Source organism: Salmo salar, chromosome ssa20, assembly GCF_905237065.1.
Source record: "Salmo salar chromosome ssa20, Ssal_v3.1, whole genome shotgun sequence".
NCBI classification, from domain to species: Eukaryota; Metazoa; Chordata; class Actinopteri; order Salmoniformes; family Salmonidae; genus Salmo; species Salmo salar.
The window spans coordinates 52,799,281-52,817,538 of NC_059461.1; the positions used below are offsets into that span (position 1 = coordinate 52,799,281).

Consider the following 18,258-nt stretch of genomic DNA (forward strand, 5'->3'; position numbering starts at 1 on the left):
GATGGCTGTCTCTGTCGGGTGTCAGGGAATTCTGGCGTTGGCTATTTGGCATTGTAAAGTCTATTTGTTTCTGGTCAGGTCATGTGCTCAGGAAAAACTCCAGGCTCAAATAATGAGACAGCAATGGAGTGCAAAAGCACTTTCATATTGTCTTGAACATTGTATTCGATCACATGTTACTACATGTCTTTATATTCTTTAGTAATGTGTGAGGACACACACCACTGGAGAGATAATCTTCTTAGGGACAGGCGTCCCGTCAACAGGACAGTTGGAAATCATGCAGTGCCTTGTGTCACGATCACAGATTTTAGAGAAACAACAAATGTCTGTACATATAAGTGTCTTATATCGGCTGAAAGCTTAAATTCTTGTTAATATAACTGCACTGTCCAATTTACAGTAGCTATTACAGTGAAATAATGCCTTGCTATTGTTTGAGGAGAGCTCCTAACGTCAAAACACTTTTTTCACCGCGATAGGTTTGATAAATTCACCTCTGAAGATGAAATGTGTACTTACATTCTGAAATCTTGCTCTGATTTATCATCCAAAGGGTCCCAGAGATAACATGAAGTGTTGTTTTGTTAGATAAAATCCTTTTTCATATCGTAAAAAGGTCCATATAGCATGCACGATCGATTTTGTATTTCCACTCGTTCAATTTGCAAAGAAAGGAATCTGTGAAAATCGAACCCTAAACGTTGTTTCAACCAGTTACATCACGTTCTTATTTATTCCTCAGACATCCTAGAACGTAACCAGAATTCACTATATCATTAGGGGTGTAGTATATCCTATAGGACACCAAATTTGGTCAGAGAGCAACACCTTCATGGCACGCCGATGACGCGGGCGGTCTTCACTTGATTGACTGTAACTTTGTCAAACAAAGCTAGCTAGATAGCCAATGAGCTGGGCCTTCTGGGAGTATCTGTCGCAAAATGTAGCTGCTAACCTTGTGAGACAGCAAGCCTTTTCCTTTCGGACAAAAATTATAAGAATATGGAGAGTTATGAAGTTATGAAAACTGGGTGTTTTGCAAATGTTGAACTTATAATATGGCTACTAATACTGGAAAAGCTAAATCAAAGTCCAAGTATACAGATTTGACGATATTCTTGCAGAAAAATGTAATGTGAATGTAAATGTCTCCTTCACGATTTGCCCAAATGTACCTGGGTGACTTCACACTAAATGTCATGTAGTTTGCTCATACTTCAAGTTATCCATCTGAAACTGCTGCCATCTTGTGGACACCATTGGAGTGATGGTTTGATGTGGGACCTTTCTGTTGCACTTCAAAGGTGGTGGTAAAAATAAAATAAAATTTTTTTTTCTTCTACCAGATCTATTGTGTTATATTCTATTTACATTTCCACAAACTTCAAAGTGTTTCCTTTGAAATGGTACCAAGAATATGCATATCCTTGCTTCAGGGCCTGAGCTACAGGCAGGTAGATTTGGGTATGTCATTTTAGGCGAAAATTGAAAAAAAGGGGGATATCGCTAAGACTGGGGAGATATCAAGAACTCTAGTGTTGATCCATTACTGCAACTGAATGATTCATGACTTAAATGTACTTCTGCCTCTTTGTACCTTCTGTGTGATGATTACATAAACATGGACGTAGTGTACTGTACTCACTTATACTGTGTGTCCCAAATGGCACCCTGTTTCCTTCATAGTGCACTAGTTTTGACCAGCACAATAAAGAGAATAGGGTGCCATTTTGGACGAAGAGAATAGGGTGCCATTTTGGACACAGCCGCTGTCATTCAATTCATCTTTTCCTATTCTTTCACATCAAAGAATGTATTTCCACTGGGGAAAAGAAAGCACCAAATATTTCTTCATTCCCATTGGGACTTAATGCCACATTGAGCACAAAATCTACAGTTAGAAAACATACATTGGGTCAGTTTAGTGAAAGGACTGATGGTGTTGCCGGTTAAAGTATAACCTCAGGGGCTTTCTGATCATATATCTAAAGCATGTGTGTCAAGGAACTGAAAAGGCCATTCTTCTGTAAATATGCTGAAGTGTGTAGGGAAGTTATTATTACATTTTAGTCATTTAGCAGACGCGACTTACAGTAGTGAATGCATACATTTCATATTTTTATTTATTTATTTTTGTACTGGCCCCCCGTGGGAATCGAACCCACAACCCTGGCGTTGCACACACCATGCTGGCGTTGCAAACACCATGCTCTACCAACTGAGCCACAGGGAAGACCCAATTATGTAGTGGAGCTTGTGATTAAGAGCTGCTGCCTGTCAGATTTGTACAGTACAACAGTACATTGTGCTGTGTTGAAGTATACACACTAGTATGTGTCATCAGGTCAGAGCTTGCCTGGTCTCCTTCATGTGAAGGTTTACTGAGGTGTCTAAGGCCGGGATTCAATGCAAGGCGTGTTATACTGTACAACCGATAATGCGCCTGTGGCAGTGTTCCTGCATTTGCGGAGATGGCACTCACGGTAAACACTGCATAATATGTCGGCTTAAGCGGAAATTACATTACGGATTGAAACCCGGCCTCGGATTGTGCAACTGACACACAACACATTTGTCACAATAGTTGTGACACAACAGATTTGATGAGTGTATCTGCATAATTTATTTTGACACAATTGTTGGGTCTGTTCTCCAGAGCCAGACAGACGCAGATAGAGCACAGCTAGTGGCCATCCACTAGACAATAACAATGTACTTGAGCACTGAATTGGGTTTCAATGAGAGATGTTTTCATGATGGAGATAGTGATTCATGTCATAATGTGAATGGCGCTGGGCACCCAATCTGGCTCATCTAAAACACAGACAGACAGAGTGCTGCTTCACTGGGAGCGCTGCAAATTGGAGTTCAAGTGATGCTCATCTCATTTAATTGATGTTCTCTCATTCTGAAGCTTCATTACACTTTAAACCTCAAGAGTTGAGGAAACCGATTTCACTTAATTATTTAATATATCAAAATGTATCAAATTAAATGTTATTTGTCACATGCTTTGGAAACAACAGGTATAGACTAACAATGAAATGCTTACTTAAGGGACCGCTTTCCATGCAGTAGCAGAGAGAATAGTCTATGACTTGGGTGGCTGGATTCTTTGACAATTTTTAGGGCCTTTCTTTGACACCGCCTGGTATAGATGTCCTGGAAGGCAGGGAGCTCAGCCCCAGTGATGTACTGGGCTGTACACACTACCCTTTGTAGCGCCTTGTGGTCAGATGCCCAGCAGTTGCCATACCAAGCGGTGATGCAGATAGTCAAGATGCTCTCAATGGTGCAGCTGTAGAACTTTTAGGAGCTGAGGGCCCATGCCAAATCTTTTCAGCCTGCTAAGGGGGAAGAGGCATTGTCGTGGCTTCTTCATGACTGTGTTGGTATGTGTGGGCCATGTCAATTCCTTAGTGATGTGGACACAGAGGAACATGACGCTATCGACCCGCTCCACTGCAGATCCGTCGATGTGGATGAGGGCGTGCTCGGCCCTCTGTTTCCTGTAGTCCACGATCAGCTTCTTTGTCTTGTTGACGTTGAGGGAAAGGTTGTTTCAGAGTACAGTTACTTGATGTGATTTTGTAGTCAATACTCAAACTGATAGAGTCACTGTGACCATATTGTGACAATCGTCAAAAGGAGTAGACCAAGGTGCAGCGTGGAAAGTGCTCATATTTATGTTTATTGTAACTCAGAACACTCAAACAAAATAACAAACCAAGGAAAACCGAACGTCACGTACTACAGGCTTACTGAGCTGACAAAAACAAGATCCCACACTGAAGGAGGGAAAAAAGGCCTGCCTAAGTATGATTCCCAATCAGAGACAATGACAGACAGCTGCCTCTGATTGGAAACCATACTAGGCCAATAAAAGAAAAACAACAACATAGAAATATGACACATAGAATGCCCACCCCATGTCACACCCTGACCTAACCAAACAGAGAAAAACGGCTCTCTCAGGTCAGGGCGTGACACATATAGGGCGTCCAGATTTGGGTTGTATCCGCTTAAAATGTTTGAGTAAATCAAAAAGGTTGTAAATACATTGAACTTTAAGCTCATTATTAATTAAATACAAAAGTTAGTGGTTTGAACTCTAAACAGATGTGTTAAGACATTTTTTATATGAAGTTTATCACTTTTTAGGGAAGACCCAGATGTAGACAGTGTCGAAGTAACAAAAGTTTATTACTAAAACAGGGGGCAGGCAAAACGACAGGTCAAGGGCAGGCAGAGGTCAGTAATCCAGATCAGAGTCCAAAGGTACAGAATGGCAGGCAGTCTCAGGGTCAGGGCAGGCAGAGGTCAATAATCCAGTGTGGTGAGACAAGGTACAGGACGGCAGGCAGGGTCAGGGCAGGCAGAATGGTCAAAACCAGGAAAACTAGAAATAGACAGGAGCAAGGGGGGAAAAAAGCTGGTAGGCTTGACGAACAAAACGAACTGGCAGCAGACAAACAGAGAACACAGGTATAAATACACAGGGGATAATGAGGGGAGATGAGAGACACCCGGTGGGGGGTGGAGACAAGCACAAAAACAGGTGAAACAGATCAGGGTGTGACAAAGTTGATTGAACTTAGAATACAGACATTTTGTAACTCTTTTGTAAACTCTTTATAAGACAATACATTACATATCTCATAAGGCCTTATTTTGAGGCCTTGTTTTACAGGCCACATCAGGCCTGCAAGTAGGTTGGCAAAACTCCAGTAACTTTCCCAAAATTCCCAGATTTTCCCAAAATCCTGGTTGAAGGATTTCCTGCTTATTCCCTCCCGTTTCCAGGAATCGTCCAACCGGTTTTTCTGGAAAACCTGGTAACTTTTCAAAATGTCCCAGAATTTTGGAAAGCCAGATTCTTTATTTATTTTTATTCAGCCTCAACCTGCACTTCTAATGACTGCCAGGGTTAGGATAATTGCGAGGAGACTACCTAAACCTTTTAATCTGGAATAACTGTTTCAGTAACAGGTGCAAAATAATCTGATTGGATTAGTTTAATGTTATTTGTCTTTGTGTAGCATAAGATCAATCTATCAATCAATGTACAGTATATCCCCCTTATGTATAGGCTACCTCTGCTGTATCCCTCACCAACTCCTATACAGTTAAGAATAGTATGGATGTCAAACAACAACCAAAGCCTATAACGTAACAAAATGTGGAAAAAGTCAAGGGGTTTGAATACTTCCTGAATGCACTGTATACACCTTTTTTTTTGGGGGGGGATTATTAAGGGTTAAAAAGATACTCCAGGCCACTCTTCAATGTCTAAAAATAAAAACAAAGATATATCTGCAGTAGAGCATGCTGGGAAATATAATAGTTAGTTATACTTTAATTCATGTCAACAATTACTTGACTAACCTCTGCTTAAACAAATTGTAATTTCTATGTGATATTACCTAAAAAATGTGAGTACCTAGTTGTCCTGACAGATTTTGAGGTAGAAATACTTAATTGGTTAATGCTCAATAAACAATACAATAAACAAGGCAACAAATGATTATGTCAACAGTTGTTTCAAATCAAGTTGTTTAAACTTGCCGTGATAAAGTTGTACTTACTTCAAAAGTTATCATTTGTGTCATAACATTTTCAAAAACATAGTTGATATGACTTCTCGTTTAGTTTTGAGTGAGTACCACGTAAACATTTGAAGTAGTAAAGACTTTACGTTGACTTTGAGATCAACAAAAAGTGACTTGGCGTTTATAGTGATTCCAGATACGAGACAGTGTGGATAAGGCTACTGGCTGTTTCTTGTGTCGAATATAGGAAAAACCCTGTATTTCAATACAGAGAAGACCAGTAATAGTCATAGCTGTTTATTTTAGTCCTAAGAATGTAGCAGAGCTGGAGCAGGAAGGGCCATCCTTTGTTCACAGTCACATTGCAGCTGTGTTCCAAATGGCACCTTATTCCCTATATACAGTAGTGCACCATATAGCAAATAGGGTGCCCTTTCAAAATTTGAGCGAAATAAGCTTTTTGTGAGTATGTAACATTTCTGGGATCTTTTATTTCAGCTCATGAAACATGGGACCAACACTTTACATGTTGCGTTTATATTTTTGTTCAGTATACATACAACATATAAGGCTTTTTCCTGGCAGGAGCGGCACGAGGGAAATCGACAGTACATCCATAATTCAGACATGTCTAAAGCAGTGAATGTACTGTACAGTACATCTGAATGTACGGAACATGTACTGTACGCTACATATTCACGTTGTATATCATGTATGTGATTGCATTGGCAATGACCACATTGATGGAAATACATAAATCAAGTAATGCCCTCATGAATACAGCTGTGGTAAGTGCATAACAGAGGAAGTGAAACTGGCTGTGGCAACATGTCCTTCCTTCTTGTGGGCAGGTTGAGAGCGTTGGAGGGTGTGGGATGTAGGTGTGATGGAGATTTCAGTTCAGTTCTCTCTCACAGCTTCTTAGACAACTGGTGTAGACTAACAATGAAATGCGTACTTACGGGTCTTTTTCCAACAGTGCAGTTAAAGATACAAAAAAAGGACTAATAGCTAGACAACAAATAAATACACAGTGAGTGTGAGACAGTTTGGAGTCAGTATGGGTGTGTGTGGAGTCCAGTGTGGGTTATATATATATATATATATATATATATATATATAAAGAGAGAGAGAGAGAGAGAGAGAGAGAGAGAGAGAGAGAGAGAGAGAGAGAGAGAGAGCAGATGAGAAAGTTTTGCCCTTCCTCTGGCCCCTCCCAGCCACAGACTCTCTCCTCCCATGTTTGTGGAGCTGAGTTGTGTGCTGAGAGGTGCTCAAGTGCCAAACTGTGTGCAGAGGTAGGACAGGTGAGGGAGGAAGGAACAGAGCAGCACTGCCTACTCTTCTTCAAAGACCGAGAGAGAAAGAGAGGAGTGAGACAAAAGAAAGTGAGAGTGTCAGTCCCAGAGACGTGCCCCTGTAAGAATGCTGAGAAGAAAGAGGAGTGTATCCTTTGGGGGATACGGCTGGTACGTTACCTTAAATCCCTTAGGGCTGGTGGCTGGCGGTATGGCCTGAATGTGTGTGAACGTGGGTGTGTGAATTCAGCAGGCTGCCGTTGCTCAGACTAGAGCTGAATGTGTTTCGAAAGGAAGGGTGGGTGGAGTGCTTTATCTGTTCCACTGTGTGTGTGTGCGTGTGTGTGTATGTGCAACACTTCTGCAACAGTTTGACAGGCTGCTGTTCTGTCTCTGTGCGGTCTCTACCAGGGGGAATGATCACAGATGGTTGTCAATTAGTTGCTTTGTGTTATTGTCCTCTCATCTGCAGGACTCTGTTTGTGTTATTGTCCTCTCATCTGCAGGACTCTGTTTGTGTTATTGTCCTCTCATCTGTAGGACTCTGTTTGTGTTATTGTCCTCTCATCTGTAGGACTCTGTTTGTGTTATTGTCCTCTCATCTGTAGGACTCTGTTTGTGTTATTGTCCTCTCATCTGTAGGACTCTGTTTGTGTTATTGTCCTCTCATCTGTAGGACTCTGTTTGTGTTATTGTCCTCTCATCTGTAGGACTCTGTTTGTGTTATTGTCCTCTCATCTGTAGGACTCTGTTTGTGTTATTGTCCTCTCATCTGTAGGACTCTGTTTGTGTTATTGTCCTCTCATCTGTAGGACTCTGTTTGTGTTATTGTCCTCTCATCTGTAGGACTCTGTTTGTGTTATTGTCCTCTCATCTGTAGGACTCTGTTTGTGTTATTGTCCTCTCATCTGTAGGACTCTGTTTGTGTTATTGTCCTCTCATCTGTAGGACTCTGTTTGTGTTATTGTCCTCTCATCTGTAGGACTCTGTTTGTGTTATTGTCCTCTCATCTGTAGGACTCTGTTTGTGTTATTGTCCTCTCATCTGTAGGACTCTGTTTGTGTTATTGTCCTCTCATCTGTAGGACTCTGTTTGTGTTATTGTCCTCTCATCTTTAGGACTCTGTTTGTGTTATTGTCCTCTCATCTGTAGGACTCTGTTTGTGTTATTGTCCTCTCATCTTTAGGACTCTGTTTGTGTTATTGTCCTCTCATCTTTAGGACTCTGTTTGTGTTATTGTCCTCTCATCTGTAGGACTCTGTTTGTGTTATTGTCCTCTCATCTGTAGGACTCTGTTTGTGTTATTGTCCTCTCATCTGTAGGACTCTGTTTGTGTTATTGTCCTCTCATCTGTAGGACTCTGTTTGTGTTATTGTCCTCTCATCTGTAGGACTCTGTTTGTGTTTTTCTAGTGGTGTTTTTAATCTAGATATTTACCTCTAGAATGCAGAAAATGTGGTAGCTTTTTGTGTTTTTCTTTTAAGTTTGTTTAATGACACATCTATCTGTTCAGAATTATTGTTAGGTATGGCTAAAAGACAAGTTTGTGTGTTCAGTTCAGACGTTGACTTTGACTCCTCCACCTCCATGGTTACTAAAGAGGACATCTGGGATTGAAACAACAACCAAGCAGACACCCTGCCACTTGTTTGGTAAACAGCTGAGGAATGGGAACATCCATGAGATCCAAAAATAAAAACTGTTTTTAAGCTAAACAGTTTTTGTTTATAATTATATTGTTTATGGAGTAAAACAAACTCATATTTTGGGTAAGACAGTTGAACTAAGCTCATGAGGCATTTATAAGTTATATTCTTCAAGAATCAACAGCTATATTCATTTATATGTACCAACACCAGATTGCCCCTTTTAAGTGCATTTCTTACACTACTTATGTCAGCTCATTCATTTATGTCTGATCTCAGTTTGCACGGCCAATATGAGATGTTCATGTGTGAGAGTTCAAGAGTTGTTCTATGGATATTTCAGTGGCTCTCTGTGAGAACTGAAAAGGCATCAATCGCGTCAGAAGAGAAAAATGCTGACAAAGTGTGGTGAATGGAGCTTAGCATCACACCTTCACACACTTCAGTTCAGGTACACACACACACACACACACACACACGCACGCACGCACGCACGCACGCACGCACGCACGCACACACACATTTTGTGTTTATGTGTGTGTTACTGTTGCTCTACAGCAGTGTTTCCCAACCCTGGTCCTCTGGTACCCCCAACAGTACACATGTTTATTGTAACTCTGGATAATCACACCTGATTCAACTTGTCAACGAACCATCAATCCCTCAATGAGTTGAATGAGGTGTGTTTTTCCAGGGCTACAACGGAAATGTGTACTGTTGGGGGGTACTGGAGGACCAGGGTTGGGAAACACTGCTGTAGAGAGACCATGAGACAGCGTAGGAAGATAGCTGGTGAACTACCCTCTCTCAACTCACCTCAATGTTTCACTGCATCGATGCTGTCAACCCACCACGGAGGCAAAATGTTAATACACTCAAACCACTTTCTCATGCTGAAACAGGCTGTCTGCTGCCAAACAGGCACAGTGTTGACTACAGTACAACCAGCAGAGGTTAAAAGGTGCTGAAATGAATTACTGCGTCCACGCTGAAGTAATCACTGTTAGGATTTTTGCTAAGCTACAGCTTTCTACTGTTGCTCTAGAGCTGGGAACACTGTTATCTGTGGCCTGCCAGGTGTATGCCAGCTATGCCAGTCTGCTGTTGGGGTGGCATTTCTGAAGGTCAAGCCGGACATTAGAGAGAGAGAGACAGAGAGACAGAGAGAGAGAGAGAGAGAGAGAGAGGTGTCAGGCCCATCAGATGGCGAAGGAGAGATATAAAGTCATGAGGGAGGAGGAGAAGAAGAGGTAGCATAAGGAGAGATGGTAGATCATTAATAAGCCAAGCCACCTGTGATGCTGAGGCACAATGTTGATGGAGGAGTGCCTCCACTCTCCACTGCATCTCTGTGTATTTATAGTATAGGTAAAAACACACACACACACACACACACACACACACACACACACACACACACACACACACACACACACACACACACACACACACACACACACACACACACACACACACACACACACTCCATATAGATGGAGAGATATAGTCAGAGGGTGTGTGCAGGCTTCCTATCAGATAATGTTCTTGAGTTGGCGTATGCATCAGCTTTGTGGTCAGGCCGGGGCAGGGCCATATTTCAGCCCTATAAGGCCTCAGAATCATTGTCCCTCAGAATCATGGTACACAGCCAGTGTAAAGCTGGCAGGGTGGAGACAGCAGAGAAGGGTGGGGAGGCTGACTGGGCGAGGATGACCAGACTGTGATGCCTCTTACATGGGGGGGTCACTTTATGGTTGTTGTTGACCAGGGATGACGATTACTACAGAGAGGCCATTCATAGAAGCATCCAGAAAGATTGTGATGATGATATTCAAAGCACTGGACAACATTCAAAACATATTTGTTTATGTCAGAGCTGACAAGGAAGCTGGAATAGACATCAAATGGCACCTTATTCCCATATACTGCACCTCTTTTGACCAAGGCCCAAAGGGCTATGGTCCAAAGGGCCCTGGTAGAAAGTAGTGCACTATGTATGGAAAAGGGTACATTTTGGGATGCAGTCATAGATACTACTAGGCTAAGTGACATACGGCTTTAGTTAGGGAGGATAGGTCTACTGTACTACGTGTCTTGACATTTTCAGGACAGTTGTCATGAAGGTCATTCATGGTTATGAGAGGTGTCCCCTCATGTCTATGATGGCATTATGCAGGGTTCACCACACACAGACAAAACACAACGCCCACCAACGTCACTAACAAATATATATGTTTTATCTTATTTGTTTTTATAATGTAAAACCAGACTGATTTTCAGCCTTTAGAATTACCAAAGTAACAGGCAGTGGTTTTAAATCATTAACCGTCATTAAAATCATTAAATCATTCATTAATTTCTTTATTGCTGTTTCCCGGTAGAAAATGTTGAAATGTCTATTGCTTCCTCTTTTCTTTGTGGATTTCTATTCTAACCAGCGGAGTCTGGGACTGAAGTGAACGAAGTACGATAACAACTGCTCTTAAAAATGTCAAACAGCTATAGCCAACCGTAGGCACTGTGTGAGCAGTAGGGGGTGAATGGCTGTTTTTAAGGCTTTCTAATGTAGGTTTAAATGTTGTCGATGGTTTATGTATGTCTGTCATTGAAATCCGCTCAGAGTTCATTCTTGATGACTGGCCTGTAAATGTGTTTATGTTTGAACTCCATGCATCTCAATGCATCTAAAATGTCTCTATACAACACTAGTTATTTCATCTATTACATTGGAAGGGCCAACCATGTAACATCCTGCTAGCGCCACATAATTAACTGATAACATATACAACATCATGTTTTGTTTCATGACCAGTAACCTCTCTCTCTCTCTCTTTCTTTCTCTTTCTCTCTCTCTCTCTCTCTCTCTCTCTCTCTCTCTCTCTCTCTCTCTCTCTCTCTCTCTAGGATTGACAAGTCCACAATCGCAGCTCTGAAAGGCCGGTAAGTGTTCCATTGACACTGAGTTGAGAGGAGCCGAAGGGCCCGTGGCCCTCTGTGATTTCATCTCCGGTCCGCATCCACTGAACTATACACCATTTATTTATCCACAGTCATGTACTATTCTACTGTCCCTTATTTTGCAACTGTTTTCCTCCTTCGCTGACTGCCCTGTGGGAGTTCACACGCTGGGATGCAGGGGCTGTCGCAGAATATCTGCATTCACAGAGAGAGTTAAAAGGAGGGGGAGAGAGAGAAGAGCAGTGGGGGAGTGGGGGAGAGGGGGAGGGACGGGGAGAGGAAGAGAAGATGGGGAGTGTGAGGAGAAGGAGAAGAAGGTCCCGTGTGGCTCAGTTGGTAGAGCATGGCGCTTGCAACACCAGTTGAGCATGGCGCTTGCAACACCAGTAGAGCGTGGCGCCTGCAACACCAGTTGAGCGTGGCGCTTGCAACACCAGTTGAGCATGGCGCTTGCAACACCAGTAGAGCATGGCGCTTGCAACACCAGGGTCGTGATTTCGATTCCCATGGGGTGCCTGTCTGAAAAAAGTAGGAAAATGTATGCACTTACTACCATAAGAGCGTCTGCTAAATGACTCAAATGTAAGAAGGGGGAAGGAGAGCCTTAGGCAAAATGGATGGCACATGCTTGCTTAAAAATGCGTGGGTTAGCTGAGAAACGCTGGCACACTCCATGCATGATTAGTGACTGCCATGCTTTCCTAGCGTTAGAGTTCAGGATTTTTTGAAGTTCCTCTCTTAGCCTTTCCAATCTCCTCCATGGTTGGCTACACATACTGGAATTGACCCTACAGAGCTGAGGGGATGGGGCTGACTGGCTGGCTGACTGACTGGCTGGCTGGCTGGACACACACAAACTGAGCCACTGTGTGTGTAGGTGTTTGCGAGATTGTGTCTACCTGGGTGGAGGGAGACCGTCTCAAGGAGTCTTGCTAATAGGGCATGGGTGGGGAAACTCGAGCCCATTCAATCCAGACCGCGGGAGGTTTGAGTAAAAAAGAATAATTATAATAAATACAATTTCAAAAATAAATATATCTTGTATTTTATGTAATTGTATTTGCAGGGCTCCCTTGTAAAAGACTCACTGGTCTCAATGGTGACTGATTAAATAAAGGTAAAAATATATAGTGCATTTGGAAAGTATTCAGACCCCTATACTTTTTCCACATTTTGTTACGTTACAGCCTTATTCTAAAATTGGTTTAAAAAATATATATTCTCATCAATCTACACACAATAGCTCATAATGACAAATCAAAAACAGGTTTTTAGAACAGAAATACCTTATTTACATAAGTATACAGACCCTTTTCTATGAGACTCCGAAATTGAGTTCAGGTGCATCCTGTTTCCATTGATCATCCTTGAGATGTTTCTACAACTTAATTGGACTCCACCTGTGGTAAATTCAATTGATTGTACATGATTTGGAGAGGCACACACCTGTCTATATAAGGACCACAGCTGACAGTACATGTCAGAGCAAAAACCAAGCCATGAGGTCAAAGGAATTGTCTGTAGAGCTCCGAGACAGGATTGTGTCAAGGCACAGATCTGAGGAAGGGTACCAAAAGATGGCTGCTGCATTGAAGGTCCCCAAGAACACAGTGGCCTCCATCATTCTTAAATGGAAGAAGTTTGGAACCACCAATACTCTTCCTAGAGCTGGCCGCCTGTCCAATCTGAGCAATCGGGGGAGAAGAGCCTTGGTCAGGGAGGTGACCAAGAACCCGATGGTCACTCTGACAGAGCTCCAGAGTTCCTCTGTGGAGATGGGTGAACGACAACCATCTCTGCAGCACTCCACCAATCAGGCCTTTATGGTAGAGTGGCCAGATGGAAGCCACTCCTCAGTAAAAGGCACAAGACAGCCTGTCCGAAATCCCGATGTGGCCCTCGAGCCAAAAACTTTGCCCACCGCTGTAATAGACGTTGCCGTAGCGATGAGAGGAGCATTTTGCGGTAAAGCTAGAGATGAAGTAGTCTGTGTTAGTCTCCCGTTGGACATGTACATTGATCCGGATTCTGCTTCACAACCCCACAGCTATTCATAGCCACCCATGGGATGACCAAGTTCACTGCCACGCACAAATATACACATCAATTTTTTTTTTTCTTCTTCTCTTCTCTTTCTCTTCCTTAGCTTCCCATCCTCTCATTTATACATCTACCCTTTCCACTATCTCTGTCACCTTGATGTTGAGTAGAATCAGGAGGAGTGCACCCTACTCTGTGATCCGTTGCAGACCCTCAAATCAAGGTTGCATCCCAAATGGCACCGTATTCCCTACGTAGTGGACTACTTTTGGTAGCGCACTATGAGTAGTGCACAATGTAGGGAATAGGGTGCCATTTGGGAGGCACCCAAGGTGTATTTTAACATGCCGCCCTACACAGGATATGTTAAATAAGGTTGGCCTGTTGCCTGTCTGTTTGTATAATGCTGTTTGGAGTGGGCCTGAATATGAATGAGGTAGTCGTGACTGACTGTGGGCCATGCTCCTGCTGTAACGGTACTGACAAGTGCTGGCCAACTGACTGGCTTGGTTGTTGGGCTGCTGGGTTGCGTGTCCGTGTGTGTCTGTCTGTCGAAGGCTGAGCAGGGAGCAGCAGAGAGCCAGGTTCCTGCTGTCACTGTAGCTCCCTGGAGCTCCCCACTGTGTGCCCCCCAAGCGAGGTCACGGACCCAGGCATGTTGGTGAGAGAACAGGGGGCCGTGGTGGAGGGAGAGGGGGAACTTCAACGCAGCTGGCTGCAGGTGTGTGTCTGTTGTTCACCGGCTGCTGTAGAGCTGTTGCGCTCGCCGTCCTTCCTCCCTCGCTCACAGCTCTCATTAGAGCCCTGTGTGTGTGTGTGTGTGTGTGTGTGTGTGTGTGTGTGTGTGTGTGTGTGTGTGTGTGTGTGTGTGTGTGTGTGTGTGTGCTGGCTTACTTGCATGTCAGAGCAGGTCAGTGCGGATTTGCTGATGGACCAAGCGGGCGATGCTCCTGCGGATATGAGAGGCTGTCAACAACTCCCTCCCCCCTCTCTCCCTCCTTTCTCGTCTCCTCGTTCCCCTGCCACTACAAAGAGAGCTCTCTGCATTCAATTGCACCCAAAGCACACCACCTCATTAATAACGCTATAATCAGGGCTGAGTGTATGTGTTTGTGAGGGGATAGTGAGGACAGACAGAGGGTTGAAAGGAGGAGTGGAGGTCGGGTAACTCGTACCGTGCAAAGATGCCTCGCAAAATGTGGTGAGTCCTCTCCTTTCTCTGTCTGCGTTTTCCTTTTCTTTTGTCTGTTTGTCTCTTTTTGCTGAAGACGGTGTTTCACCTGAGGCGTTTTTCTTGTGGAAGACGGAGAAAACACCCATAGTACGTACCACTCCCCAGTCATTCTATAAACACGCTTCTCTGGATGCTGAGCGCCTGTCTGTCTGTTGACAGGTAAAAGTTCACGCTGGCTTTTTCTTGTCTCCAGGTGCATAAGGAGCATTTTTCTAATCTAGAGTTTTTTTTGTCAATAGTTTTCATGGGTTAATGTTTTTTTTCTCTTTTCTCTTTTCTCACGTCTCACACTTTTCTCAGAAAGTCATCTTGGGCTGAAATGTTTATACTACGGTATTGAGATTATCAATGACTTCCATGTCTGATGTGTGGACATATGCTGCATCTCAATGGTACCCGATTCCCTTTATAGTGCACTACTTATACTGCACTCTTCCTTTCCTTTTCCAGAGCCCTCTGGTCAAAAGTAGTGCACTATAGGGAATAGGGTGCCACTTGGGATGCGGCCATACTGTCAGAGCAGGAAGGTGATGGACAGACACACTGTCATGTCAGATGAGTGTTGTCGCACTCCTCTTCTCTGTCTGCTGTCTCTGCCCAACCCTCTCCCCTCTGTCCCCTCTGTCCCCTCTGTCCCCCTCTCCATCTCTCTCCCCCTCCCTCTCTCCCTTTCAACCCCTCTCTCCACCTCCCTCTCTCCCTTTCTCTCCCCTCTGTCCCCTCTGTCCCCCTCTCCATCTCTCTCCCTTTCAACCCCTCTCTCCACCTCCCTCTCTCCCTTTCTCTCCCCTCTGTCCCCTCTGTCCCCCTCTCCATCTCTCTCCCTTTCAACCCCTCTCTCCACCTCCCTCTCTCCCTTTCTCTCCCCTCTGTCCCCTCTGTCCCCCTCTCTCTCCCCCTCCCTCTCTCCCTTTCAACCCCTCTCTCCACCTCCCTCTCTCCCTTTCTCTCCACCTCTGTCCCCTCTCTCTCCCCTCTCTCTCTCTCTCCCCTCTATCCCCTCTGTCCCCCTCTCCATCTCTCTCCCCCTCTCTCTCCCTCTCTACCTTTCAACCCCTTTCTCCACCTCCCTCTCTCCCTTTCTCTCCCCTCTGTCTCCCTCTCCATCTCCATCTCCCTCTCTCCCTTTCAACCCCTCTCTCCACCTCCCTCTCTCCCGTTCTCTCCACCTCTGTCCCCTCTCTCTCTCCTCCCCCCTCTCGCTCCCCTCTGCCCCCGTCTTCTCCCCGTCTCTCTCTCCATCTCTCTCCATCTCTCTCCTCTCTCTCTCCCTTTCACCCTGTCTGTCTGTCTGTCTGTCTGTCTGTCTGTCTGTCTGTCTGTCTGTCTGTCTGTCTGTCTGTCTGTCTGTCTGTCTGTCTGTCTGTCTGTCTGTCTGTCTGTCTGTCTGTCTGTCTGTCTGTCTGTCTGTCTGTCTGTCTGTCTGTCTGTCTGTCTGTCTGTCTGTCTGTCTGTGTGACTGGGCACCATGCAGATGTTGATCCTATAGGGAGATGTGATGTGTTGTATGTCTGCCGGGGCTGCAGCGCTGCAGCTGCTGCTATTATCTCTGTAATCCTACAGGAGGCAATTAGGAGCTGTGCAGCAAGGCTAATTCCACATTATCACCCACTGAACCACCCTTAGACAGTACTCACATACACACATTCATATACGCATGCACGCACACACACACAAAGGCGTGCACGTGTGCACACACGAGTGACTCTGCATGTGAGCTAGCTTTCTTGGAGCAGAGGTAACATGTCTGGCTCAGGCCCTTTGGATGCCTGGTTCACACTTCACCACGGGACCTTCACTTCATTACCCATATTATTATCTGAGAGAAGTCGTTTTTTGGCTAATTAATCCATTTGCCCCGGTATAAATGTTAACCATCTTCAAGACTCGGAGACAGATTCTAAAAACATGACTCACACAATGCAACCTACACCGTGCTCCTCCAACCGCCAGCAACACAGAAAACGTGTTAACAACGGAGCTATTATCTATCAGAGAGGAAATCATGTTTGTTTCATCGCTTTTTGCCCAGGTGGAAATGTTAACTGTCTGCAAGGATAAGCGGAAGCTATTTTTGGAGCGTGGCATTTACTCTCTGTTGTTTTTTGGGGAGGGAAAGCCTTAATTTGGAGGAGGGCTGGGTAAGCGAGCAAAGGTCCACCTGTGCTTGTTCGGTCTCCTCTCTCGCAAGGGAGGTTTTTTGTAGTGTGTTTTCCCTGACATGACCTCTTTTGTCCTACAATGCACACCATAGTGTACCCATTTAACATTGTCAAGTCATGTTTGGGTGGTGGGAGAATTCTACAGGCTCATTCTCCTTCCTGTAAATGACTATTGGTTTTGTTGTTCTTTATATTGTGACAGCAACTCAGCATCTTGTTTAAGGGAGAGTTATTATGAGTCATGCGTAGGCTGAGCGTGAAATGGGTTGAGAGTTTATGGGTTTCGTGAAGGAGGTGATAGTACCACACCCGTCCCTTTAACCTCGAGACGGACTTCCTTTCACACCTTCACCTTCCTCACTCCTCCACCCCGCTTCCCAAGATTCAGAACACACTGAACACGAGCCCTTTCTGCTCAGAGACAGCTACTGTTACAGCTCACGCTGCAGAAACGAACTGTGTATAATGACATCCCAAATCTGGGCGCACGACTGTTCTGATGTCAAATGTAAGACTGTTGTATACTGAGGGCTAAGTCCTACTTTGAGATCAGTGTCAGTAATGTACAGTAATGCATTGACCTAAATAGAAGGTTTGTACATTAGATTATAAGGTTATATCCAGTGGTGTAAATTACTTCAGTAAAAATACTTTAAAGTGCTATTTAAGTCGGGGGGTTTTTGGTATCTGTACATTACTATTCATATTTTTGACTACTTTTACGTAATTCCTTAAGAAAATATTGTACTTTTTACTCCATACATACAAAAGTACTCGTTACATTTTGAGTGCTTAGCAGGACAGGAAAATGGTCCAATTCACGCACATGTCAAGATAACTGATCATCGCTACTGCCTCTGATCTGGTGGACTCACTAAACACACATGCTTCGTTTGTAAATGATGTCTGAATGTTGTAGTATGCCCCTGGCTATCGGTAAATTAAAAAAAATAAGAAAATGGGACCGTCTGGTTTGCTTAAGATAAGGAATTTGAAATGATTTATAGTATATTTGAGTAATTACATATACTTTTGACACTTACGTATATTTTAAACCAAATACTTTTAGACTTTTACTCAAGTAGAATTTTAATGGGTGTCTTTTACTTTTACTTGAGTAATTTTCAATTAATGTAGCTTTACTTTTACTCAAGTATGACAATTGGGTACTTTTTCAACCACTGGTTATATCTAAAGTTAGGCTACTACTCTGTCTACAGCTGTTTAACCCCTAGCTGCTGTTTACCTCGGCTTCCTTCAAGAGGGTGGTATTATACAAGCCTTAACCAGTCCAATGCTCTTTTAGTTGAACTGAACAGATGCATTCACATGAATTATCTGTTAACCAAGCTCACCCTGTGACTCACC

The 18,258-nt window shown here is 43.8% G+C and overlaps 1 protein-coding gene across 2 annotated transcripts in view; it reads left to right on the forward strand.

The window, feature by feature from the left end:
• Window positions 1-18,258, forward strand: part of LOC106580794 (rap1 GTPase-activating protein 2) — a 109,422-nt gene that overhangs the window by 10,731 nt on the left and 80,433 nt on the right. Inside the window, exons 1-2 of one of the 2 annotated variants that reach the window (XM_045703601.1) lie at window positions 6,783-7,021; window positions 11,401-11,436. In XM_045703601.1, coding sequence (XP_045559557.1) covers window positions 6,978-7,021; window positions 11,401-11,436 — 80 coding nt within the window. In that variant the 5' untranslated portion in view covers window positions 6,783-6,977. Of the gene's footprint in view, window positions 1-6,782; window positions 7,022-11,400; window positions 11,437-18,258 lie in introns of those variants that run through there. The other variant, XM_045703602.1, reaches the window with a different exon arrangement.